Here is a 26,937-nt window from a genome sequence, read left to right on the forward strand (position 1 = left end):
TTAGTATCAAATTAAATGTAGAGAACATAAAATTAATAATTTCATCAACGATTTTAACGAATGGACAAAAACAAAATGCGCAACAGGATTGAACAGGATTTTGGAAAATATCGCTAGGATGATTTTAGGTGGTCATGATTCTACCGATTTTATGATAAAACCATGCTCAAATCGCAGAAAAAAATTATTGACTTTGGCTGCAAGCAAAGCTTGAAAGTTAATTATTATGTACATACTTAAACTTAAAATTATTATTTTTAACTTTTTAAAATTATTTAAAATGATGTTCTACATTTTTTTATTCCTTTTATTTTAAATAAATTTTTATAATTTTATTTAATAAATTTAACTACTATAAATTTTACAGAAATTATTATTTTTAATTTGATTAAAATTTAATCAGTAAATTAAAATTATTAGCAATTACAAAAAGTATAATATCAGAGATTAAATTACAATGTCAAAAATACTGTAGGTTCTTTCCACTGAATTTAAGTTATATGATTGATTAGAAGAATATTAAGAAAAAAATCAATTATTATTCATATAGAAATTTATACATCTACAGAGGAAACTTTTTTTAATATTCATTTCCATTTTGAATTGTGTATACAAATAGAAAGGAACAAAAATGTGTTAATAGGAGGGCACAAGGCGGATGATATTGTCAATTTTTTTTAAGCAAACTTTCGGCAAAGTGTTAACAGAAGCAGGTCAAGAACCTCTCACTGCGCCGAGTGTTTTTCTGCGTCTCGCCGATTTTCTTTCCTCATCGTCACGAAACACCTGTTAATTGGTCTGTCAAATACACGTGAAACAACGAGAGATGCTGCAGTTCATCGCACCAAATGAAGCTTCTTTCCTTCTCTCTTTTGTACCGCGATCCTGATTTCTTAAAGCTTGCACATTGTTGACCGTGAACTTGAGAAGTGCTATAGAGATGTATGCACTCATAAATAATATAATTATACACATTGATGCGTATGTTTTATATACAGTATATGACCTACTCCACCTCTTAGAAGAGCGGGAGGAAAGGTGTTTTATTTATAGTGCTGAAAAAAAGACACTCCAGAATGGTCTGTGGTTACACACATTTTTTATATACTAAAGTGAAGCATAAAATTTTAATGTGGTATGAATTGATCATTTAATATTTATATTTTATATCAACTAAAATCGGACATAGAATTGATATTAATAAAAAATTAATTTTTTCTCAGAAAGATTGAACTATAATAGCTGATGCTTTAATTTTTTTTTTAAATACGACAATTTTATAAAAAGCAAGAGAATTAAAATTAAAAAATAAATCACCACCAAGAAAAAATTATTATATCTTTGCAAACTGATGACCTTTTTTTAAAAGTTGTGCAACTTTTTTTCAATAAAATCAAACTTAATTTTAAAAATTTATTTTTATTTTTCAAGCAGCAAATGTTTAGAGTTGTATATATTTTCATCTTGAGCTGCTTTAGGAGAAAATGTAAATGAGCTTTAGAGTCAAAAAGGTCAGTGTCCTAAACCTCTCGCGGTGCCTCCCTGGACAAATCAGGTTTTCTTTATTATAGCCTCTCCCTGAGGCCCAGTCCATTAGAGCGACGGCATAATTTGTGAGTGTTTATTTTCAGCATTCCTCTCTCTCTCTCTTTTCAAGCTTATAATTTCGTGTGGCTTCTTGAAATTTGTGGGCTCCGCCACAATTCCCACAAATCCTTTCGCTTTTAATCCTTGCCGACCACAGATATACAAGAGCGAAGATGTTTTATATCAAATAGAAGAAAACAACATACAATTTGGGAAAACAACATTTTTTTTATTTTTTGTTTTTGGGGGAAAATAAATAACGTGGCACTCTGACACGACAACACGTGGTCACAAAGAGAGTAAAAAAATAAATTATATTAAATAAAAAACACATACGCGTCTCAGAGCATGCATAAGCCCATATAAAATGTTAGTATGCTAAAAAATTATAATAAACACACGCAAGAGTAAAGGAGATCGTGGACATTTAAAAAATGCAACTTGAAGTTAAAGTGTGCGCTGACTAAATCGACAGACACCGTGGGAGTTGGTTTGTAATAATTTTTGGTGACTGGAAGTGCAAGATCAAGTTAGTCTATTAACTGCTGCTAACATTTATCTCAATGGGGAGGTATACGCACTTGTTGAAGCATACAAAAAAAATATACCATTGTGACCAATGTTGTCGATGTTAGAGTCCAACTTCAACAGAAGGCGCTTGTTTTTGCCTTTAACAATTTTTTTTTTGCATTTTACGTTTTATTTAGTGTGTGAATTTCTTCATCTTCTTGTTTACGCCTCAGCCTTGACGGGCTTGACCTCCTCGACGGGTTTCACCTCTTCGACGGGCTTGGCCTCTTCGACTACCCTCTGCGAGTCCACGGTGGGTTCGGGTTCGGCGACGGCAGGGACGGTTTCCTTTTCAGCTTCAACGGCTGCAGGCTCAGGTTCAGGCTGGAAAATTGATCAAAGTTGAATTATTTTGGTTTAAAACTTCTAAGAAAGAAAAATGCCGACCTAATTTATAAATTCGAATTAAAAATATTAAAAAAAAAAAAAAACACACACACACACACACACATACTAGTGTGTCAAAATCATATAAACATAAAGCCTAGGATATTTTTATTGAATTTTGCAGATTAATTAATTAATGTGATATTGACATTTCTCAAGATTATATAATTGCAAAGGCTGAATTAATAGTTGTTTAAATAAACAAACTAAAGGAACATAAATTGCTAGAATTTGACAAAATTATATCGATTTTTTCATTCTTAAATCTGTAAAACCGTTAAAAAGTATTAATTTGTAAGAAAATATTTATGTACATAGCTAAAATTAAAAATTTATTCAATAAAATATTTTAGATAAACTTAAAAAATAAATTATTTTCAATCCAAGTTGTAATTATAATTTGGAAATAATATTTTAAATTTATAACTTTTTGTAATTGATAAAAATTAATTTTACCTCGGCCTTAACAGCATCTACGACGGGCTTGGCCTCGGCGGCGAAGGCCTCAGCGACGGGCTTCTTCTCCTCAACCTGGTTCTGCTCGGCCTGCACATTCTTGACATGCACCTGCTGGTCGTGGACGGCGTTTCGCACGGCCGGGGCCACGGTGGTTGTGGCTGGGGCGGCGGCAGCAGCGGCGGCGGCCGCAGCTTCGGCCGCCTGGTTGCAACCCTCCTGGTCGACGTTGCTAATGAAGCGCAAGTTGAGGCCCAGCTTCTCCAGTTGGGCCGAAGCGATCGTCAGCACCTTGGGGTCGGGCACCGCATCGCGAGTCATCACCCAAGCATTCTCTGTTCCCGACACAAAATTACAACAACAAAATTATTATTTTGTTAACAAATAGAGCTTTTTTACTTCACTTTTCAAATCGAGCGAAAAATTCAATGACATAAAAAAGTTAAAAAAAAAATTGAATTACTCAATATTTATATTTCGAAATCACTAATTTCGGAGAGAAAAACTATTTCACCCAAAAATCACAAATTTTTCATTTTATTTGGAAAAAAAGTATTTTTTTTAAATCACTTGTTAGAAACCAACAAAACTTTGCCTGATATCATATAATTTTGTCAGGAGTCCCATTTTTAAATCATTATTACTCCTCTGATAAGCAACATAATTATTTCATTAATTTGACGCTTCCCGCTCAATATTAAAATATTTCCCTGAAAGCTTCTGTAAAGCCAAATTTTTTTAAACTCAAAATTTCAATTATTGCAAGGTAAAAATGTCACTATTGAACAAATTAAATTTTGCAATTTAAGCAATTATAAAAATTGGAACTTACGGGTGGAGAGCACATAGGGCAGGTAGGCGCTGCACGACCACAGAATGGCATAAGAGTCGTAGTCAGTAGCGACGACGTTGTACTCAGTGTTGTAGCCAACAACTGGAAACAGAAACCAAAATTGAAGCCTACGGTCGGACGGGGAGAGGGAAATTGTCAAGACTTACTGGGCACCTGGTCGTAGCGGATGGAAAGGCGGCCCTCCTTGGAGTCAGAGGCCACCTTCAGCTCGCCGTTGACGACACGGGTGACGCCGGTGCTGCAATTAAAGCGACCATTAAGGTGGTGCCACGGAGGGGAGGGAGAATCAAATAATATTTATCAGGACGAGTTTCGGGCTTATTTATTCTCGCCACGATAGTTAATTATTATTGGGCTATTAGTCTAGCTGGAAAGGGGCCTAGAGTGAGGTATGCGTCGCCACTAAAAGCATTTGCATTATTTATAATACATTAAGACAAACAAATGGTCAAAGAAGAACAACGCTTTGCTAAGACCTTGAAACCACTAAGGGTGTACTTCAGATTCTAAAAATTTATTTATCTAAAGCTTTTGAAAAGTCCAGAGAAGAAAATAGAATAGAAAAATTGAATTTTAAGAGGAGAAAAAAAATAGACAAAAACTTTAGAAATAGGCATTTTGCCATTTCTTAATTACTTCACAAAACAGCCTTATTTTAAATTGATTATAAAATCAAAAATACTTATTAAGCCAAATAAAATAAATCCAGTTCTTCATAAATTAATTGAAATAAAACTTTAATTGTAAGATTCATCTTTATGGAAATATCTTTCAATCTATAATTTATTTTATTATACTCACAGTCGGCTAGTGATGGTGTTGGCGGCGACGTATTTGCCGTTGGGTGCCAAGGAGTACTCGATTTTGCCGCAACGGGTGCCAACTTCGGACAGGGTGAAGTAACGCTGGTTCTCGTACCAGGTGCCCAAGAACTACGATTCGAAATTTTACAAATGAATAAAATAAATTTGCCACGAGCAGAAGTGAGGAGAAGGGGCGGTGTCGCGGAAATTCGAGCCAAGTTCATTGTTTCTCGCGGGTCGTCGTGCTCTTGCGAGCGTTCAAGTCTCTCTCCGATCTTTCTTTTTTTCCACACACCCGTTCGCTCAGGTGCATGACTCTTGTTCATATTTTTTTTTTTTACTTTAGTTACGCCTCGTGCACCGTTCATTGAAAGAAAACTGCTTTTTTTAAATGCAGTCTGGTGCACCTTCTACAAAAAAAAACTGCCTACACGTGCGTCAAGTTTCTCAAGGACAAATGGAAAAATTAAATTGGGAGAGATAAAAAATTTGGCACTCAGGGCGTGCCCGTCCAAATACTCACGCGGCTGATGTCAAAATCGGCGACTGGTTTGTAATCGGGGCAGGAGCCGAATCCTGGGATCTGCGCGTTGACCGCGGCCACGGCCAAGCCGGCGAAAATAATCAGCTTCAGCGCCATCCCTAACAGAAGCAACGAGAAGAAGAGATTTTTTTATGAAAAAGCCGCAACGTTTGACGAGGGGTAAAAAGCAGTAAAAAGCTGCTGTGGTTTAGGAGATTTGGGTTAAACAAAAAGTGCAAATTCAATTTAAGAAAGAGAATCTTTTCAAGGTTAAATTATGTTACATGTGAGCAAAAATTCAATATTAATAACAAAATTTGTGTAGTTTGTGTGTAATTTAGAAAAAGATAGAAATGTTTGAAAAGAGTAAAACTGTGGTTTAATGTTTCTTTTCTAATTTTAGTAAGATTCATTAGAAATTTTGTAATTATGTTAAATTAAATAGTCTGTATTTTTTTTTTTTAAATAAATAATAAACTAAATTTAAATAAATTTTGGGTCTAAAAAATTTTGAAACATAAGAAATAGAATATCGTTGGATCTAAAGTAAAAATTTGATGAATGCTTTAAAGTAAATTAGGAATATTGTGAACCTTCGGAAGTTGAAATGCTGGGATGAAATGAAAAGTTTGGAGGAGAGACTCACCTTCTTTTGTATGTGAGAGTCGGCGCGAAAATCACGCCTGCCTCCTCTGCGCTGAGTATTTATGCCGCGGCGAGGTAACGGTGCCTGCTGGAGCCTATAGTCGCGCAGCTCCTCAGCTTCCAGCGGAGGTCAACAAACTGCCTGGCTAGAGCCTCGACCCTGCTGGCTGCCTCGCCGTAAAACTCGCGGCTCAGCTTCTTCTTCGCGCTGCTTCACTGCCCATTTAATAACACTCGCGATGAAATTATACATTTTCGTTTGGCCGAGCGCAAAAGCCATTTCCCTTTCGTTCGACGCGTTTGCTCGTTATAATTGCACTCGCCAGCTTCCACACACTCACACACGTGTAATTTTCCACAATCACGGACAGAGAAAAACAGAGATTTTACTTCGGTGATGCGAGAAAATAGCCTTCAGGAGATGCCTGACGTTTCATTGCAGTTTTAGAATGCTTGCATATTTTCTTTGCTATAAACAGACTTTATAATTGATAGACTCAATTTTGCCTTTAAAAATCGCAAGATATAGATTTTTTAAGCAAAAATCTTGGAAAACTATTTTAGCGAGTCATTTTATTCACATTTGATAGAAGTAATTAAATTATTAAGAATGCAGAATACTCTAATTTTCTTTTTGTTCTAAAATTTTTTAAGGCGCTGAAGTGATTTTCTAAGAAAAGGAAATCATTTTAAAAATAAGGGCTCAATGTTTTAATAAATGTTAAAAAATCCTTATCGTGAAATAAAATCTTTAAAAATTTTATTCTCACATAATGTAATTTGAGCTAGAATAACATAATTCATACAGATGCATGTAAGCAAATACATAGGAAAAATTTATTACTGCTATTATGCAGAAAAAAACATTTAAATATAATAATTATTTGCTATTATAAACAAAAATTTAATTTAATTTTTTATAAAAAAGTTCTTTTATACCTTTTTTCTTTTTTCAATTCAAATTATTAATTTTAACTGTTATACATGTACTGCGTGCGGTGAAAATATATGTATACTACAAAATATGCTGTTTGTGCTTAAAAATGTATTACACTACATAATATATTTTATAAATTCGAACCTGTTCATGTTAAATATTATCTTTAATTTTACAACAACTGCAATCACTTTGGCCAGAATTACGAATTAATGAGCGTCAATAATAATATTTATAAATTATTTAATTAAAGAAATAGTTTAGAACAAATTAACAAGTATTCGCGGTCATCCAATCATATAATTCGTCTATTAAATAGACTAAAATAATTGACGTTGTTTAAAAATTTTAAATAACTCATTTACCACCCACATGAAAAAAATAGATTGGATACCAAAAATGCTTAATTCGTGATATACATATTACAGACGCTGCAGGAAGAATATTAATTAGCTGAACGGAAAAAATTTTTAAAAAAGGAGAAAAACCACATTCAATAATATGAGCAAAAATTTTTTACTTAGAGTTGCGTGTTATTTTTTTAATTTATCTTCGTAGATGAATAGATAATTATAAATTAAGAAAGTAAAAAAATTATAAATACTATAGATTTATTTATTAAATTTAGTTAGCATTTTTTGCAAGTTTTAACACACCCATTTTTCTGTTTAATACAAGAACAGTTTTGCAATGTCTTCAATTCTCACAACACATTTTTTAACACTAATCAATGGTCGCTTTCTGGGCAGTAAAATGTCAAACACGCGCGTCAAAAGCCAGACACCACTGACTCATGTCAGTTTTGGAGAGCGTCATTTTGGCACAAATTTCTGCTGCAAATGGACAAATCGTGCTGAACTGACCTGTGCCAAATAGCGAGCAGCCCAGTTAATTTGTCTGGACGTGACGAGTGGCAGAATGACGAGGAGAAGAAGAAGAAGAAAATAATAGCGGCGCTTTAAGGCCTCCTTATTGACATCTACAACTTCTGTTTGCGGAAAATCGGCCCGAAATTTTTGGACCCAGATTTTTTTATAGATTCCTGCCCACCAGTGGAGTTGATTGCTCAAAGAAAAATGGGGGGTCGCGTGGATTAATCTTGAAATATGATTTTTTGAAATTTAACATGGCGTTTTATGGAGATTTTTGTTAATGGCGATTAAAAAAAATCTGCCCGAAATTTTTTGCTCAAAATTGCACAAAATGATAATTGAATGACCCTAAACAGATAATCAGAAAAAATTGGGAGTTCATGGGGCAAAAATTTTGCATTGGGCATATGGGAGATCAAAAAAACCTCTTTGGTACTCTTAGCATTGCAATAAGGAGTCCTTAATTTGTTACCCCAATGTGGGTGTGGGAAACAGGCCTGCATTTCACATTCAAGAGCATACAGTATTTTTATACAATCAGATATGTGCTAAAATAACATGTTTGCAATTTGGCAAGAAGAGATGCTAAGTGCAAATTCCAAATTGAGTATAAATGAATAAGTGAGATTTTTCAGAAGCTCATAGCAAATAGATAACGGAAAATAAGAAAGCGCGCGCTAAAATTTTAGAGATGCGGAATTAAAATTAAAACTTATTTTACTATGAAAAGTGCGATTATGTTGAATTGAATTAATTTCTGTTCTTAGAGTTAAGTCTTTGCAAGCTTTTAGCGTTTTATTAATAAATAAATAAATTTATTGAAAAATTAAAAAAAAAAAAAAAAAAAAAAAAACTCGCCGCAAATTTCCTTTTGGATAAATTCCGTTTCGGACTATTTCCAAATTTTCGGATGAAGTCTGAAAAGGCATTTTCGGACAAATTCCTTTCGGATGAAAGGCGATCTACCCTATCAGGTACTCTCAACTTCTTTCGTTTTTGATCTTCAACTTCAATGGTAATTTTATTTTTTCATTGATTTCTTTCTTTTGTAAATAAGTGCACATAAAAATGTTTTACTGAAAACGAATAAAAATATCTGCGTTTCAATGCTAGATTTTATAGTTGTTTAACGATTATATGGATTATATATTATAATATTATATTCTATTTCAGTCAAATATATTATGTTTAAAGAAAGGAAAAATAGTGCCTCACCCCTAATTAACATATCTGCTGTTGCAAATTCAAGTCAAGTATTTATTAAAGCTCTCAAAATCTTGTAAAAAAGCGATGTAAAGTAAAAATAAAAGACATTGTTTCTTTCTTGAAGAAGCATTTTTATTTAAAATTTTATTGGATTATTATTATTATTATTTTTATTTTTTTTAACAAAAATGCAATTCTTTTTATGCATTAACTGCAAAACTTAAAAGTTTTAACCTTCTTGGGTGCCTCATTTTAATTTATGCTGCATTCTAAAAGATCCATTCCAGTGGCTTCCTAATATTTCATTCCCACTTGCGATGATTTAAGATTATAAGAGCTCATGATTGATAACCGTTGGCAAGCTATTTTTTTATTATAATCGCGGCGAGCATCTCTCTGAAAAATTATGAGTACTTATGTAGCAGAAGTGGCCGCGCAAAGCCATTAAAATAAATTTTATCTATCCAAGGCAGCCTTGAACTCGCGCCTCCTATTAATGAAGCATCAGGAGTTCTGGAAAGCCGCGTGGAAATTAAAATATACGCAGCTCAAGATGCGATGAGATGCCGAGAGGAGCAGAGGAATAGGAAAAAGGCGTGATGGCAGTAGTTCGTTCATCTGAGGAGTTTCTTGCAGGTCGTTTAATTCGTCCGCAACAGAGTTAGCTGCGGCTCTGTAGGCCTCACTAGCCGCAGGCATTTCATCGTTTTCTTGCTCTTTTTGAGAAGGGCAGTGCGAAAAAGTTATTAATTCGATCTAAATGAATATGATACAATCCACAATAAGGAAACAATTACTTTAATGTTTCTCTCCCATCCTGTTCACGAATTTTTAGTCTCCTTATCTTTAAGATCAACTCAATTTGCAAGGTTAATTTGAAGAATTGTAATTTTAAATATTTTAAAAATACAATTTTCTATTAGAATTAGGCCTAAAAATAATTACAACAGACTAAATTTGATTTTAATGCCATAAAGTATTTAAATTTAAAATACTAATTAACTAATCAATATGCGGATCAACCAACTCAATCAATGTATAAACTAATTAATTATTTTGCATTTAAAATTTATGATAAAATTTAAAAATCGTTTTCCTTTGTACACCTATACCTGTGTTGAATAAATATTCTTTTATATACTATTTTGTTTTATACATTTTATAAAAATATTAAAAAAGGATTAGAAAAAAATAAGGGTGGAGTCTTATCAGCCGTTTTTGGTCTTGTAATGAAGATGGGCGCAGATTGAGCAGAATAAATAAAAATTAAATTAATTTAATTTAATTATCTATAGTTGCAAAGTTTTTCTATTGATTTTTCATCAGGCAATTGCTGCCCAAATAGCCCAGAAATTATCAATTTAAATCTTACAAGAGAGGAAACTGATTTAAAACAATCAACCATTATTTTTTTTTAACGACTCAAAATTAACATATTTACAGAATTGTAATTTTGGCTTAAATAATTATTTTTCATTGCCCTTGCTTGAAGGAATAGTCCAAAGAATGGCTACATAACAAGGCGCACAACAACTATATTTATGTACTTTCAGTTTCTCGCCAGGCTGATGACCATAATAGCATTTATTTATCTCCGCGTTTATTTTTCTCCTTTCCGCGGATCTCGCGTGAGCTGCTGCTTTTCTCGGTTTGTTGCTTGGCCACTCTTTTTTTTTCTCATTTCCGAAGTGCCCTTATGTGAGTGTATATCAATTATGGCGAGATGCACTGCCGCTTTTGCGTGCATCCACCGCGCATTGCAGAGATATTTATACTTACAAAGTGATCAAGCGCAAACCGCATTTGTCGGAGAGGAAGAAAATAAATCTCGGCAGGTGGACTGCAACTCCATGGTTACTTTTCTTGTTGCTTTAACGCGAACTCGTTAAATACCATTGTTAAATTGCTGCCAAGAAGTACGTACTTAAATTTTTTACAATCAGTGCAGATTTTCTTTTTGCTCGTTAAAATTTGTGATCCTCTTCCTTTTTTGCACGTTTACTTCCTGATTTTACAACAACAAAAATATAATTAAATAAACAACACACTTCAAATTTGTCTTGCATCTCATACTATACAAATTTTTGCCTAATAAATCATGTTGACGATTTTTCTCTCATTTTGAATATAGAACTTACTTAAATTGGTTTAATTTTTAATGAACATTCACCTCTTTAATATATTTATAGTAAAATTCAATTTCATTAAACATGAAGAACAATTATTTTTACTGCGGTTCAGCTTAGTCTTTTTTAAAGTGTAAATTGGCTTTTGAGATATTTGGAACATAAATAATGGAGTTTGTTACTAGCCCATTTAAATCCACACTGCCTCATCTCTCGCATTTTGTGCGTCGGTGTTATTTGTGTTGTGTTTTTTTAATCGGAGATAAATGGCAAAATATGGCCTGTACAGTTAGCAAAAGATCACGACCATCTCTCGGCGCTTGCACAGAACGCCAATTAAGGAGCAAAATGCCCGCACGCCGCCCAACACGCCAGCATGGCCCTCTTTTTTTTATCCTTTTTACATTACCAAACAGCAAGAGAGAAGAATACCTTTTGTGCGCCCGATGAACTGTTACACTTATTCGATACAACTGCTATCAAATTGCAGAGAAGCAGGGCAGATTTAGTGTTATCTCTTTTCCAATTCCTAACTTTCAACAGTTGACTACATTTCAATGCGAATTTTTTACAAGCAACGTTAGAAAGTTATATAATTACAACTACTTTGCTCATTTCTGGTTAAAAAAAATTAATGTAGTAATTTTATTTATTTTAAGATAATTTCCAACCTATAAATAAATAAATTAATAAATAATATTAAACACATAAATATAATATTATATTTTACACATTATGATTAACTTTAATATATTTTTAATAATTTTAAACATTTATTTTTTGTTTTTCTGTGTTGTTGTTAATTACTAATTAAAAAATACGATTTTGATAGAAATTATTTTTAAGCCAACTAAATATAAAAATATAATAAATTGGTTATATATGTCCTTTGATAATTCTATCAGCTTCATTCAACAAAATCTTCATATATATCTCAATTCAATGCATTAAGGTAATGCTTATATCAAGCTTAATAATTAATAATTCTAATAATTTTTAATTTTCAACAAGGAATAATGCAACAGTTTCACTGAATGACGACCGCTTATCTAATAGCAATAATAAAATATAATAACTGAATTAAACCTGAGCAATGGGATGAAATAAAATCTTGTCAGCAAAAATTATCAATCCTGCTCCTTACAAAACGGTGCAACCGCTAAACGCATACAATGCAAAGAACAGAGTTATGCTCCATTTCCATCACGTGCAGCATATTGACAATGAGAGCAAAATTTTATATCACATGTTAGAGGTTTGATCAGTCGGACACAATTAAATGTATTTCCGTTCATTCTCACGGGGCGATAAGAATTAACACACGGCCTTGTTTTTTTTCTATTCTTCTTTATTATGCGCCGCGGATCGATCTGATTATTATTGCAACGCGATCGCCTCTCTTTTGAAACGATTCTCTCCGTATTCTTTTTCCATCGCCTTTCATCCCAGCGCTACATCTAACGGGATTCAACACACGTTCGTGTATTATTATTAGTTGGTAGAGCGAGATAAATATATCAAATAATTCATGCACGAGAGAAAATGCGCATTTAAATTTTTTAAAGACATTCCTATTACATCCAAAACGTCCGAGCAAACAGCCGCGGGCTGCCATTTATTAAAGAACAAGAAGAAGGCGCGTTCTTTGTTGTTGCGAAAGAAACGAGAGCCTCTCCAACAATATTCATAATTTACAATCCTTACTATAAGTTCTTCATTTTATATATTTACTTAATTTACTTAAGGCTGGATTTTTCACAATATTTTTTGCTTTCATTTTCTGAATGTGTTCATTAAAAATTTAAAAAGCGTTTTAAATTTATAATGGAAAATTTATTATTTTAATGGAGAGAATTTTGGGCAGCTTTTAATTTTTAATCCCTTATTGCATTAATTTACTCTAAATCTGAACATTTTATTCTGCATGTGTGTATTATTATAAAGCTATTACAGGAAACTCTGGGAAAATCTTTCTTTATCATGATATTAATAACCTCAGAAAGAAAAATAAACGTCACACCTATCAGAAAATAATTCTTATTTCCTGCTTTAGAGCTATAAATATATTTTTTGATTTATTTAAATTTTATTTTATTAATTTTACACAATTAAAAATTAAAATCCGCTTTATCTTATTCTTTAGCTATAATTATAATAATTAAAAATGAATAAAAATTATTTTAATTAATACATAAAACATAAAAATTTTAAATATACACATTAAAAATTAAAACTGAAATAATAATTCAGAAAATATTATATTATAAAATAATAATTTTATATTGTATAAAGTTCTATTTTAAAGCTAAAGATGACGTTTGCGTCGAGCTGTGGGCCGAACTCGAGCGCCTCTAGTCCTCGATCCTCAAGCTCAATGTAAATATAAATTCGCCTTCTGTTGGCTTCATCAATTTGCACTTCACGTGCTTTCCATCTGTTTAACCTTACTTTGAAAGTACCTCATCTATTTGCTAATTGAAATTCATCTGAACGTAAGTATGTTTTTCTTGAACTCCTCTTGTGAAATGGAAATCTAAACTTATTATAACAAATACGTAGAAAAGCTCTTATTAATTAATATTTCTTTTACTTTATAATACTTTTGGAAACCTCTAATAATGTTGGTTTTTATCAATTAAGTTTTTGATTCAAAAATTTGTTGCACCATCACTGTCTGAAGAATAGCTGAAGAATGATCTCAAGAGAGTTGATAATTTTATTACGCAAGGCAAACATAAAAACGACAAGATAAAAAAGTATCCCGTCCGCGTCCGTCATCAATCTCCTCTAAATTCACTCTTTTCGTCTGTCTCATTATCTAATCTTTTATAATCATACAAGAAAACACTTATAAAAGCAGAGGAATCTGCAAATTCACCCCTTTTCCGTGATCCACGCAGCTCAGTTAAAAATATCACTTTCAGCTGACAAAAAAATAATGGCAACTCGTTGGGGAATCGTTTCCGCCGGTCGAATCTGCAATGACTTTGTGACCTCCCTGTCGGTGCTGTCGCAGGACGAGCACCAGGTCAAGGCGATTGCTGCCAGGGACGTGGCCAGGGCGCAAGAGTTTGCCAAGTTGCATAACATCCCCAAGGCCTACGGCAGCTATGAAGAGCTTGCAAACGATAAAGATTTAGGTATAACATTTAAAAAATAAAAAATTTTAGGTTGGAGTTTTTCTTTTCTTAATTTCTACATTTCATATAATATTTTTCTTATTTCTGAATATAATTGAATATTAAAAATTCAAGTAAAGTTATTTAGTTTTTTTAAATAATCTGTTTTATTACAAAACTTCCATCTTATTATTATTATTTTTTTTTATTAATAAACTAATTTTTCGTTGTAAATTCAGATAACCTCTCAACAGATATTTATTAACTATTTTTCATTAAAAAATTTAGAGATAATCTTATTTTTCTGTCTCACTCGCTTTGGCGTCTACAATTTAAAATTTAAATTATGAATTTCAGACGTCATTTATATTGGAAACGTCAACTGTGATCACTTTTCGGTGGGCATGCTGATGATCAACAACAATAAGCATGTTTTGATTGAAAAGCCACTGACCGTCAATAAACGCCAGTCCACCGAACTAATCAACGCTGCGAAAGCCAAGAAGGTCTTCCTGATGGAGGTGAAATTTATAAATAAAATTTTTAGTTTCATTCCAAATTCAAAATCATGCAGGCCGTCTGGTCTCGTTTCACCCCTGCCTACAACAAAATCAGGGAGGACATTGCGAATAACGTCATTGGAGAGCCGATCAACCTCAACGTCACCTTTGGAGTTCCCATCATGGGCAAGGAACGCCTAAAGTAAATAATAAATTTGTTTTTAAATCATTAAAAATAATAAAATAAACCAACCCAAATCTCCCAGATTGGTTCCCAAGAGTTTCAAAATTTATTTAAATGGCAGAAAAATTCAAATGTTAACTTTTTGTATAATTTTTTTAACCTCCAAAGGTTGCGTGACCTTGGCGGTGGTTGCATCCTGGACATTGGCATCTACTGCCTCCAGTTGTGCACCATGATCTACGGAGTCGGCGCCCCCATCAAAGTTGCTGCGACCGGAACTGTGAGCGTCAACGAGGGTGTGGACGAGAGCTGCGGCGTCGTTTTGCTCTACGAGGGAGGAAAAATGGCCACCCTCACCATCAATGGAAAAGTTTTGCTGCAGAACGATGCCTACATCACTGGAGAAAAGGGCACCATCAAGGTAAATTAAATCTCAATTTTATAAAAAAAAGTTTTTTGAATAAAATAACCAAAGGTGTGCAACCCTTTCTGGACTCCGACCAGAGTGGAGTCACCGTCGGGAGTGCTCGAGGTTGAGCTGCCCAACGCAGCCAACAAGTTCAACTTCACCAACAGTGTGCAGCTGCGCCACCAGGCCCAAGAAGTGAGGCGCTGCATTTTGGCTGGTGAGATAATTATAAAATATTCTTTTTTTTATCGACAGACTTTGCCACATAATTTTTCCAATCTAGGAAACATAAATGGTAACGGTAGCAAAATTAACAGTGGATCAGTTCAATTGCTCTAATTGAATTCTTTTCAATACATCACAAGGTGTTTGACAGGAAATTGAGATAAATGCGCCATGTGTGTTTTACTCATCTTATGTTTACACAAAAGATGAGACGGTTAAGTAAACCCAGCATCTATCTAACTAAGTTTCCTTCCTGTGATATAATATTGCCGATCAATATCAATTAGACTAATTGAATTTTGTTATTTTTTTTTTGTATGTACTATTAAATTTATAAATAAATATTTTAATATTAAAAAAATTAACAATAATTTTAGAGTCTATAGCTTTATGAAGAATTATTTCATAATAAAAAAATATAAAAAAATAAGCTATAAAAAGTAAAACACTAAAAAAATACACTCGCTGGTACTTTTGGCCTTTTTTGTAAAATTTTTATCAAAATAAATAATAACACTTTTACGTTACTAAATACATAAAAATTTAACTAATTTTTTCCTATAGGGGAGCTCGAGAGCAAAACAATGAGTCACGAGGACTCACTGGCCATAGCTTCCCTCGAGGACCAGCTGCGCCGTATTTTGGGCGTCCAGTACGCTGCCGATTCTTAGATGAGCCACAAGATCAACATTTTCAAACAGTTCCAATTCACGCAACTAGTACAAAAAGTGATTTCAAAGCTGCCATTCATGATTGAATCATGAATTGTTATTTTTTTGATGTTATCTAATAGCATCTCTGTTTTAACACAAATATATTATATATGAATAAAACTCAGTTGATTTCCGTCTTAAAATTATTAAATTTGATTTATTGTGTGTACATTTGGTGGGATAATTATTTATTTCAAGTTTTCTATCGGAAACAGTGGGGCAGGAAGGGAGCCGAGATCAGTTGACGGGGCCGAGTTTGGTTCAGTGCTGGCTCGGTTGTCTTCCAAAATGACAACTCTCCGCGCCAAATCCTCTGTTTGGACAAATAAGTATCGGTAGTCAAAGTGGCCCGTTTGCTTGTTCTGAAAATTTAAAATAAGAATTTAGACAAACAAAAGTTAATATTTCAGTTTTAAAAACGTACTTCGACCATTTCTAAATTGACTGTGGCTTGATTTCTTGAACCTTTAAGGTAGAATTTCATCCTGAGATAATTTACACCATCCTTCTCGTACAACAAGTGGCTGAAATTTTATTTGATATTTTAATTAATAATTCAAGGGTTGAAATAAATAAAATACCTAACATGCGTTCTTCGACCTCTTCTCGTCTCCTCTCCGAAGCCTTTGATCGGCTCTCCTAGAAGGTCGGCCACCTTTGGGTTTTTGATGCACCTCTCCAGGGCGGCGGTGTAAACGCTGTTTGGACTGTCGCTGGAGAAAAGTTCTCGGAAGACGTAGTACAAAATAATCGCCGTCACTCCCAGCCCTCCAAGGACGATGCCCGAGTAGCCCACGGTTTTTGTCGTTTCCTTGACTGCAATTGAAGAGATTTCATTTTTAAATAATAATTAAAATTTATAATATTCCAACCTTTCTCTTTGACCGACATGGAAGGGACATTGTCGCCGCTGTCCAAATGCTCGGACAGCGCTTTCTGTTTTTGCAAAAGGGCGCCGGTGTTACAGCAAGAGGTGTGAATGTTGTTGCTTTTTTTGAAGAGCAGGACTTTGCTTGAATTTGGCAGACAGGAGTATCGGACGAGGTGTGTGAGGACGAACGAATCGTTCCGCAGGGTAAGTCCGAGGCGTCCGAACCGGGCGCAGTTGATTATTCCGGACATTTTTATTGCTTGTTTAAAGTAAAAACAATATAATAAATTTTAAGTTATGCAAAATCATCAAAGAATATTAGTACATACCCTTGTGCAAAAATAGGAAGACAAGCCAAAATTCAATCCGTTGACAGCTGTAGTTTGTTTTGATTTCCAATAATTATTATCTTCTATCTTTTGGAATAAAGTTTTTCTTGTCACAGATGAGGCGCATGAGAGCTTTTGAGCAGCTGAGCGGCGCCCACTGTGGTCCTCTTTTTTAGTTAAAGTATGTGCCAGAAGATGGCTTAATTTGATGTTATTTTTTCATAAAATTTTTTTATATTAAAACATAATAAGTGTTTTAAATTTTATCATCAAATTTTTAAAACATTTTTTTAAAATTATAAAATTCTCTATGAAATTAATAATTAACAACAATTATAAAAAAAATGATCCAATAATATTCATTATACTTAATTTATTTCAGTAGTTTTTATATAATTTAGATATTTTAGTGGATTTTTTATAATAATATAATTTAGTCAAACATCAAATAATGAATATAAAATTAAATTAATTTATAGGCATGTAGCCCATGTAGGTGGTCAAATAGTCAGTTTATAATGGTACCGCCGCTATTTCAAAACGGTTTCAAACAGTTGGATTTTATTTGTGTTTATATAAAAATGAGGTTTTAATAAACACACTCATTTCATTTTAATATACACAAAAATAAAATCCAACTGTTAAGGAGGAAATAATAAACTTTTGATTTATTTTTCTCGGTTCATTTTTATTGATTTTTAAATATTCTCTAATTTTACATTCACATAAATATATATCATTCCTCAGGTGTATGTGTACTGTTGCGTAACTTTTTTTAGGTTAATAATTTACTTTCAAAGGCGTAAGTAATACTTCATTTAATTAATACAAGAAAATACCGGTGCATCAATATTATGGAACAATGAAAAATTCAATGTCTATTTTTTTTGGTTTCTTGGTATAATACACTGACGGGGAACTAATCAACTGCTCCGTGATACAGTGCGTTTGTAAATAGTAGCTCAATCAATTAATTAGCAGTAAAAATGCAGAGACGAATTATATTTTAAAACTTTATAATATATATAATTAATTATGCGTCTATTTTGAATGAATTATTTATGCAATGGCAAAAGGAGGCAGTGAGTTGACTAAAGGGTCTGAAATGTACAACTACAAATAGCATGGTGGTTCTTGTTGAATACAATAATTACTGCTTAATTAAAACTCGGCAAAAATCATCAAATGTCCTTGCACAAAAAAGAAAACTAATGAGATCACAACTAAACCCTCGAACAGTGTGCGCGTCCTGTGCACGGTATTATAATAGCTCTCGAGTTTCTGCTTAGGCTCTTATTGCACATTATACAAACAGGCATTCTCAATACACAGTTATTTTCTTACACGTGGGAAAAGTATATTTTCTATCAATTTTATATCATAAACGGGTGGAAGGAGTATCACTATTAATAATTAGGAAATAATTAAAATAATAATAATAATCACTCTTGAATAATTCTTTTAAAATTTTCTCAAACTCAAAAATTAGAACAATAGAATTTCAGAGAAAACATAATTGACGTCACATTTGTAAAAAGGAATACAAGGTTAATCTCCACAAGACAATTAATATCACACGGGCACGTACGCAACGCATTCTTAGGCTCCCAATTTTTTCCTAAGCTAGGCCTTAAAATTTAATTTCCTTTGTTTATTGCAAGACAAATTTTACATCTGTTTGTCTAGGTAATATTATTCTCCGTACAGTGGTGCCGACCAAACCAAGAAAAACGGGAAATTATAATCGATCCAGAGACGAAATGCGCAATTTTCTTTCTTCTAACACCTCAATTATTTACAATCTGCAAGTCTTAACGAATACTTATAGTTTGGCAATGACGTGATGGCGCTGGAACGTGTCTGATGGCTGGTGAGTGAATAAGAGGCACAGTAATTCAATACTTTGGTTCAACACGCATAGTAATAATTTGGGCACTCCTTTTGGGACAACTGATTTTTTTGCAGATTGGCAAAGATAAATTCATTCTTTCATTTTGAAGCAATGTTAAATTTATCCATCAGACATGAATAAAATAAATAAATTGCTCTTTTGTCAAGAGAAAAAAAAATCAAGTAAAATATCCAAAATAAACACTGTTAAAATCGTTTTTGCACAATAATAAACCTATCGTTCAAACAAGTCAATCAAATAATGCTCAAAATGAAAGAATCTTTATAGTTTGGGCCCTGATTCAAATAATGACCATTTACTTCTATCAAAATTATTAGCAAATTTCGAAGTCCCAAAAGAAATTGAATTTCTAAGTTCCGAAACAACAAGAGGTATAATTTTTTTTTGACGACACCCAGAGATAAAAACGCGAAATTTTACACTTAATTAAAATTGATTTAAAGCGGTGTTTCTTTCTTCCAGGGGAAACCGTTGCTGCGCGTGGCCTGACACTTGGCCGTCACCTGTTTTTTGGCCGCCTCAAAGCCGTTTCTGAGGCCCACCTTGATTCCCCCCGCCACACTGTTGGTCTTCAGATTGGGATTGGTGACGATGCCGTTTCGTTTGACCTTGGCCGAGTTGTCCAGAGGTCGGTTGCCGAGGATGATCCTCATGTGCGAGTCTTGCGTGAAGGAAAGGGGCGCCAGGGACACGGGCATGGTGTCCGGAAAAGGCGAGTTGATGGCCGTCGAGTTGGCCAACGTAGGTCTCTCGTGGTTGTTTTTGCTGCCAGGCAGCGGCGGTGAATTATTTCTTAAACTAGAGTCGCTGAGCGGCGACTGCGGAGGCGACGCGTAAATCGGACTCTGCGGCTCGCTGAGGGGCGACAGCAACAAAACTTGACTGAGAGGCCGGTGCTTGGAGGCCCTTTGGAGTTGCTGAGTGAAGGAGAGGTCCGTCCGAGCCGGCGGTTGCTGCACCAGAGTGATTCCGTGGGCCGACTTGGTGGAGGAACCCGTGAAGTTGGAACTGCTCTTGCTTGAGGACTGGTTGCCCACCGAGATGTAGGACCTCCTCTTCAGGTCAGACGTGCTGTCCGGACTGACGTCCTGACCTCCAACCGGGGAGTGGGAGCGGTAAGAGGGAGGCATGAGAACGGCGGAGGATGGTTTTGTCTCCACTGTTGACGCCATCGAAGTGTTACTACTTCCACCTGTAAAGAAATTTAATTAATTAACTGATTATAAAACAAAGTTTTAACAGTTTCCAGTTAAAAAAATATTAAAAGGATTGTTATATCTACCGTTTTTAAAATGAAATAATTATAAAAATTTAAACTACTGTATTTAAACTTTTTTCATCAAAATAAAGTAGTTAACTGATTAGATTCTGGAGTTGTTTGATATCTTTGAAAAACTGACCATGTTTGGATCTGTGGTGCATGGCTCCAGTGGCGGCAGCCTCTTCGAGAAGTCTGACAATCTCCTCATGACCAGATTTGGCCGCAACCCGCAGAGCAGTGCGCCCACATCGGTCCGAGTGATGGGGATCCGCTCCACCTTGCAGAAGCGCCTTGACGCAGGCCACGTGACCCTCTTGAGCAGCAATGCAAAGGGCGGTGGCCCCTTGACTGCAAGTGTGGTCAACTTTGGCGCTGCGGCTCATCAGCAGCCTTACAATCGCAGAGTGGCCCTGAAAAAAATATTTACCAATTAAATCACATCACTTTTTCTTCATTTGAAAAAAAATAGTATCACACTTAAAAAAGATAAATTTTAAATTTAAGGAAATGATTCTATTGAGTAAGATTTTATTATATAATATTTACTTTCAAACATTTGTTATTGACGCTTATTGATATTTAATTAAGCTCATACACACCTGCCAACTTGCTGACTGCAATGCTGTCCTCTTCTCCCTGTCAGTGGCATTGACGTCGGCGCCAGCATCGAGCAAAAGAGCAGCCATGTCTGTGTGTCCTTGCCAGGCAGACACATGGAGAGGAGTTCTGCCTTCACTGTCAGCACCTTCCAGATCGAGCAGAAGTGGCATCGAGGTAGGGGTGAGGATTCCTCCCCTCGGAGGAGGCGCTGGAGGTCCGAACGAAGCCGACTCGGCAATCAGACAACGCGCCATAGACACTCGGTTTTCCAGCGCCAAAACATACAAGGTTGACCTGCCGTCTGCGTCCTTGGTGCTAGGGTCAGCCCCGGCCTTGACAAGCGACCTGACCACCTCTCGGTGACCTTCAACGGCAGCCAGACGCAGAGCCGTCTTGCCACAGTGCGCCCGATGGTTGGCGTTTGCTCCTCGTTGCAAAACTAAATTCACAACGCTGATGTGTCCCTCCTGGAAGACAAAATCAAAGAGATGATAAAAATTCCCCTTCACAGTAGTGGGTCTAAAATTTTTCCTATTTAAAATTATCCTCAAATTTTGTTTTCAAATTTAACTGTTTTTAAGCGCTTTCAATTTGTAATATAATAAATTTATCAAAGTAGAAAAACCTCTTATTTTTTTTTTCACCTACCGTCACCTTTTGAAGAGCAAGTGTTTTAAGATTTGTAAAAGCAACTGAATTTAGGTCAACTAATTGTAAGGGTCTTGCAATAAAAAATAGATCAAAGAAAAATTTGTAAATATTTACTTGAGATGAAAGCATAAGTGGTGTTTTGCCGTCATTGTCCGTCTCGTCGAGTTTAGTGCCGGCGTCAAGTAACACTTCGCAAACACTGATGTGTCCCTCGAAGGCTGCATAGTGGAGGGGCGTCCACCCTGCATTATCTCTGTGCATTTCGTCCAAACCACGATCAAGCAAAAGTCTGACGACCTTTGGACTTCCCTGAATGAGATTATTTATTTTTATTACTTTGCTCATAAAAATAAATTATTGATTTCTCACCTGTGCAGAGGCAACACTTAAAACAGTCCTGCCCTCATTGTCAATGCTGTCCACGCTGCAGCCCCAGAAGAGCAAGAGGGCAACCACTCCACAGTGGCCCATGGACGCAGCAGCCCACAGAGGCGTCCTCCCACCTTTGTCCGAGTGTTCAGGGTCTGCTTCATATTCCAAAAGAAGTTCACACACTTCCCTAAAAAAATGAGGATGGTTTTTTATTCAATTCAATCTTTATTGAAATTTTGTATTTATGCAGATATAATTTTTGAACATAAAAGAAATATTTTCAAGACAATATTGACATATTCCCCAAATTCCCCTAATTTCCCTAATTTCCTTTTAGAAAAACATGCAATTTAAATATTAATATTGCTTCTTTTTTTTAAACTTCAGATGAGGATAATAGTTTTTCACAATATTTTGTTATTCTTTGTAAATTTAGATGTCTTAATTGATAATTTTAGGTGTATTGAAAATTTTCTAATCCAGAGAACAGTCAAATTGAGAAAAAAAACTTTTTCACTCACTTGTGACCTTCAAAAGCTGCAACCAATAAGGGTGTCATTCCATCTCTATCTTCGTGGTCTACAGAAGCGCCTTTCTCAAGCAATATATTGGCAACCTACAAATTAATTGGTAAATTCAAAAAGATATTTAGTTTTTAGTTTTTTTCACTCACTTTGGTGTATCCTTCACTTGCCGGAACACAGAGAGCTGCAACAGAGAGGGCAGTTCGTCCGTCTGAGTCTTCGTGGTCGGGGTCAGCTCCGAATTCCAGGAGGTGCTCGACAATTTCAGCATGACTCATATAGGCAGCGGCAATTAAGGGCGTTCTGCCCTCAGCATCACAGCCATCAACTTTGGCGCCGGCTCTCAAGAGTTGCAACACAATTTCCTCATGGCCACCTACAAAGTACAAATGTTAATCTACCTATTTTAAAATAACTTTTATTTTAATTTACCCCAAGCTGCCGCTCTTAGTGCCGTCCTACCCTCTGCGTCTGCCCTTTCAACGTCAGCGCCCCTTTTCAGCAGAATTTCCACTGTCGTAACGTGACCGCCCCAAGCAGCAGATCTGTTAAATTTATTTTGTATATTATATTAATAAACTTTTGATTGTGTATATTAGTGTGCATTTTATTGAGTACCCTTATTTTTACATTCAATTAAGTTATTTTTAACAAAACAAACACAAGTCATAACCATAGTACACAAATTTTTAAATTACCTGAGGGCCGTCCAGCCGTCAACATCAGCATGGTCAGGTTCAGCTCCCGCCTCAAGGAGCAAAGTGACTATTTCTGCGTGCCCGTGTCGAGCGGCTAAGTTCAGAGCAGTTTGGCCAGTTCTGTTGCTTTAATTGGATCAAATGAGATTTACGATTGCATGGAATTATTTGGAAAGTACCTGTCCGGCGCCTCCAGGTCAATACCTCCCCTAGCTAGCAGGAGAGCCACAAGTCTAGAGTTGCCCTCGGCGCAGAGAGCGTGCAATAAGGAACCTCCGGAGTTGGACCCACTCAGAGTCAAGCTTTCTCCACCACCTTCGCAGTCTTGTCCAAGTCCTGAGGCCGTCGCCCTCAGCAGGTCTGCCAGCGGGTCTAGATCGCTACCCTCAGGGCTGCACTCGTCAGATGGAATCTAGAAAATTTAAAATATAAATGAAATCATCAAAAATTCAACAATAAAGAGGGTTTAAGGAGATTTGATCATTAGATTTCTACGTAGCAAAATTTTTAGAACGCCTTGAAAAAGTGAATTTTTAGAAAATTACATAACTTTTTTTTAAATTTACCTGTTTAATTTTTTCAAATTTTAGATGATAAAAGGGCCGTTTATTTAACATTTTCTTAATGAAGTTTTTAAGAATTTAATTTAATTTTAAGTACCTGAACAATGTCATCAATTTCGTTGACCCGTGGTTTGGCGCCCGCCTCAAGCAACAGCCGAAGGGCGCGCTGGTCCTTCGGAGAAGATTCGGTACTGCGCAGACAGTCCTCCACAGGTACGTCAGTCATGACCAGCCACAAGGCGAGTGTGTGCCGGTCGACGGTGGTGTGCTCGGGTCTGTTAGAGTCCTGGATGCCCTCAAGCCGGACGAGGTGCGACGCCAGGGTCTGCACCTCCTCGGCCGTGGTGTCCGAGCCTCGGTTGGAAAGACTCTTGGCGATCAGCGCGTGTCCCTCAACCGTCTTGCACAGGTACTTCTGGGTGCAGTGCTTCACGTCGACCAGCCACTCGGCAAAGCTGTGGTGGAACAACAGATACCGGCCGTTTCGCTCCACCAACACTCTCTTCAGCACGTTCAGTCTTTTGCTAAATTCCTCTCGGGATATTGAATCCTGCAAAATAATAATAATTGGTATTTCATTGCAACTTGAAAAAAAATCAATAATAAAAAATACAATCAAAATAGAAAAATCAGTTGAAATTTTTTTAACTTTAAGAAATTCTAAGGGAAAATTTAAAAGATACGATTAATTATATAAATATTTATTACAATAAAAAAAATCTATTACATACAAGAACATGAAGAACAGTATAATATTAAATTTGCAAGTGAGTAATTTATTTTCTTGAATAAAATGCGGGTTAAAAATGTTTATGAACCGCGTTGTGACAAACGCATAATTGTACGAAAACCAAAAACAACAATAAAAGATATCTAATTATTTGAAAAAGAAAAATAGAAATAAAATAAAAATAGCTAAAAAAAAATTATAAAAGAGTCAGAAAAATGTCATGAATTATTACAATAAGAAAAAAATAGTTTCTTGAATATTTAATTTGTTTTAAATCAATGAATCAAATATTTATTAAACACATTTTTTTATAATGAAATTCAAAAAAATTTTGGAACTTTTAATTTTTAAATAACTTATAGAGTTGGAATCTAAGTTGTTTAAAAAATTTGAATTTAATAATTATTTAGTTTAATTTACTTGGTAAGCTTTGACGCATCCAAGGAGTTCGGACTCATTCAGGGGCGACCTGGCGGCGAGAATGGCGTTGATTAGGGGTTGAACGCGGCTAAATTGCTTCCTGGTGAAGATCCTTTGGCACAGCCAGAGGTAGAGGCCGTTCAGGGTGCCCGGGATCTCCCTGATCTCCCTGAGCACGATCGAGTTGGCGGCGACGGCGTCCAGGATCCGCTCGGCGTACAGCAGGCAGCCGTGGCTCTTGATGTGCAGCTGGTTGAGCAGTTCGGCCGTGTCGTCGCGGCCCATGTGCGCCCTGAGCGCCGACTCCGAGTCGAGACGCGCCAGAATGTACTGCTGCACGTCTTTGACCACGTTCGCCTTGCGCACCTCGTCCAGGGACAGTTTCCGGAAGCCGGCGAACATCCGCGCCATGCCCCTGTGCGAACAACGCCAAAATTAGCCGATTGTTTATAATATCTTGTCTGAGCAGACGCAGCAGGATGGAGGTGCAAAATTGGCAGGGCAGGAAGTGTGCCAGCGAAATTAATTCAAAACGGAGATGCTCTGTTTATTTTGTTAGACATTAATTACCTACGGAAAGTGAGATTCTGAAGTGTTTGCAAATTATTTTCTTTTACAAAGATTTTGATAAATAACCATAAATTAAAAAAAAAAAATACTTGAAATTTCAGTTGATTTTATGTATTAAAATATGTTTCATATTATTTATCACTTTTTATACTAGGAAAATTAATATTTTTATTACATTTTTGATCACTTCAACAATTCCTACATGAATTTTTTTTTTAATTTGGAAAGTTAGATTATGAACACCCCCTATAAATTTAGCGAAAAATATTCAACCAAAAATGCATTCGACAAAAAAAGTCCAGACAAATTTTTTTTGTATAAAAAATAATAATTTCATACCTGTTGTATCTCCTGGCAGTGCAGATGAGCAGAATCCACTGGGGCAGCAGTTGGTGGTGGTTGGCGAGCAGTTCGCCGACCGTCTTGCTGCGTCCGGCCACCATGGAAAAGGAGCCGGCGCTGCCGCAAGAGCCGCCGCGCTCCAACTTCTCGCCGGGCCCGGAAACATTGGTCTCGTCGATCGAGTCGACCAGGATGAAGCAGCACTGCTTGGGAGGGTCCAGTTCCAGCAGGGGAAACAGCACCGCCTTCTTGAACGCCTCGTCAGGGTCACGCTCGCACACTTCGGGTCGAAGGGCGTTCGCGATGTCAGGGTCGCGCAGCTTCTCCTCAAAGTGCGGCGAAAGCAACTCGGACACTTTGAGCTGCTGCACGAGGTGCCGCACGAAGTCGGCCGGCGACAGCGATGACACGTCGTGCGCCTAAAAATTTCAAATTTGAAATTTATTTCCATAAATTAGTTTTTAATCTAATTTATTTTAACGAAAACCAAGCCCATAAGTTCAGTGTAAATTTTTACGGACAATAATTTTATTTTGCAAATTTATTTGGAGTGATTCAGTTGATTTACAATTTAATTTTTTTCAATTTTAACAGATTTTTAAACAAAAACATATTTTAGAAAACTGTCATAAGAGGTTAAATTTCTCGACATTTCAACTATCAAACTCAATCAAAGCTACCCTAATTGTCCTAATAATGATTTCAGATTGAGAATTAAATCGCCAATAATATCCCGTTTTTAGGTATTGAGACTTGTATCACTTGTCAAATTTTTTTTGTGCAGTTGCTGAAATTGGAAAGATGTTTAGATGAATTAAAATTACACAATGGTTTACTATCAGCCAAAGTTCGAAAATTTCTTAAGCGTTTGATGGAAACTTAAAAATAAAATGATTATATAAACAGCATTATTATTATTATTATTTTTTTTTTTTGCTAATAAGTAGAAAATATTCTTATTTGTAGAGAATTTTCAGCT

General features: G+C 35.5%; 4 protein-coding genes across 8 annotated transcripts in view; 1 reads left to right on the forward strand and 3 right to left on the reverse strand.

Annotated features, from left to right (window-relative positions):
- Positions 1 to 1,795: 1,795 nt before the first annotated feature.
- LOC132201183 (apolipoprotein D-like) lies at positions 1,796 to 5,953 on the reverse strand. 2 transcript variants are annotated; one of them, XM_059627147.1, is made up of 7 exons: positions 5,826 to 5,953; positions 5,180 to 5,298; positions 4,655 to 4,785; positions 4,000 to 4,091; positions 3,833 to 3,934; positions 3,001 to 3,335; positions 1,796 to 2,481 (listed from the first exon to the last, which is right to left on the reverse strand). In XM_059627147.1, exons 2-7 carry the CDS (start codon positions 5,294 to 5,296, stop codon positions 2,320 to 2,322), a joined length of 939 nt encoding a protein of 312 aa, XP_059483130.1. In that variant the 5' UTR covers positions 5,297 to 5,298; positions 5,826 to 5,953; the 3' UTR covers positions 1,796 to 2,319. The 2 variants fall into 2 exon arrangements, with proteins under 2 accessions (XP_059483130.1, XP_059483131.1); XM_059627148.1 differs by lacking the exon at positions 5,826 to 5,953 and adding an exon at positions 5,773 to 5,796.
- Positions 5,954 to 13,297: 7,344 nt separating this feature from the next.
- LOC132199614 (trans-1,2-dihydrobenzene-1,2-diol dehydrogenase-like) lies at positions 13,298 to 16,266 on the forward strand. Of its 3 annotated transcripts, none has more exons than XM_059624463.1 (7): positions 13,298 to 13,457; positions 13,890 to 14,105; positions 14,442 to 14,605; positions 14,659 to 14,786; positions 14,937 to 15,189; positions 15,244 to 15,394; positions 15,967 to 16,266. In XM_059624463.1, exons 2-7 carry the CDS (start codon positions 13,904 to 13,906, stop codon positions 16,071 to 16,073), a joined length of 1,005 nt encoding a protein of 334 aa, XP_059480446.1. In that variant the 5' UTR covers positions 13,298 to 13,457; positions 13,890 to 13,903; the 3' UTR covers positions 16,074 to 16,266. The 3 variants fall into 3 exon arrangements, with proteins under 3 accessions (XP_059480446.1, XP_059480448.1, XP_059480447.1); XM_059624465.1 differs by having other exon boundaries at positions 13,358 to 13,461; XM_059624464.1 differs by lacking the exon at positions 13,298 to 13,457 and having other exon boundaries at positions 13,822 to 14,105.
- On the reverse strand, positions 16,251 to 17,467 carry LOC132199615 (mitochondrial import inner membrane translocase subunit Tim21). The gene is made up of 5 exons (XM_059624466.1): positions 17,316 to 17,467; positions 16,988 to 17,245; positions 16,697 to 16,931; positions 16,540 to 16,639; positions 16,251 to 16,477 (listed from the first exon to the last, which is right to left on the reverse strand). Exons 2-5 carry the CDS (start codon positions 17,235 to 17,237, stop codon positions 16,304 to 16,306), a joined length of 759 nt encoding a protein of 252 aa, XP_059480449.1. The 5' UTR covers positions 17,238 to 17,245; positions 17,316 to 17,467; the 3' UTR covers positions 16,251 to 16,303.
- Positions 17,468 to 17,988: 521 nt separating this feature from the next.
- Positions 17,989 to 26,937, reverse strand: part of LOC132201630 (ankyrin repeat domain-containing protein 50-like) — a 32,972-nt gene continuing 24,023 nt past the window's right edge. The window contains exons 3-15 of one of the 2 annotated variants that reach the window (XM_059627935.1): positions 25,956 to 26,377; positions 25,047 to 25,461; positions 23,994 to 24,446; positions 23,513 to 23,745; positions 23,334 to 23,453; positions 23,068 to 23,180; positions 22,785 to 23,011; positions 22,633 to 22,727; positions 22,109 to 22,298; positions 21,854 to 22,048; positions 21,088 to 21,555; positions 20,628 to 20,898; positions 17,989 to 20,419 (exon numbers count right to left, since the gene is read on the reverse strand). In XM_059627935.1, the coding sequence (XP_059483918.1) occupies positions 19,665 to 20,419; positions 20,628 to 20,898; positions 21,088 to 21,555; positions 21,854 to 22,048; positions 22,109 to 22,298; positions 22,633 to 22,727; positions 22,785 to 23,011; positions 23,068 to 23,180; positions 23,334 to 23,453; positions 23,513 to 23,745; positions 23,994 to 24,446; positions 25,047 to 25,461; positions 25,956 to 26,377 (3,957 nt within the window). In that variant the 3' untranslated portion in view covers positions 17,989 to 19,664. Of the gene's footprint in view, positions 20,420 to 20,627; positions 20,899 to 21,087; positions 21,556 to 21,853; positions 22,049 to 22,108; positions 22,299 to 22,632; positions 22,728 to 22,784; positions 23,012 to 23,067; positions 23,181 to 23,333; positions 23,460 to 23,512; positions 23,746 to 23,993; positions 24,447 to 25,046; positions 25,462 to 25,955; positions 26,378 to 26,937 lie in introns of both variants that reach the window. The other variant, XM_059627934.1, reaches the window with a different exon arrangement.

This window comes from Neocloeon triangulifer, unplaced genomic scaffold, assembly GCF_031216515.1.
Source record: "Neocloeon triangulifer isolate White Clay Creek 2 clone unplaced genomic scaffold, ASM3121651v1 ptg000014l, whole genome shotgun sequence".
Lineage (NCBI taxonomy): Eukaryota > Metazoa > Arthropoda > Insecta > Ephemeroptera > Baetidae > Neocloeon > Neocloeon triangulifer.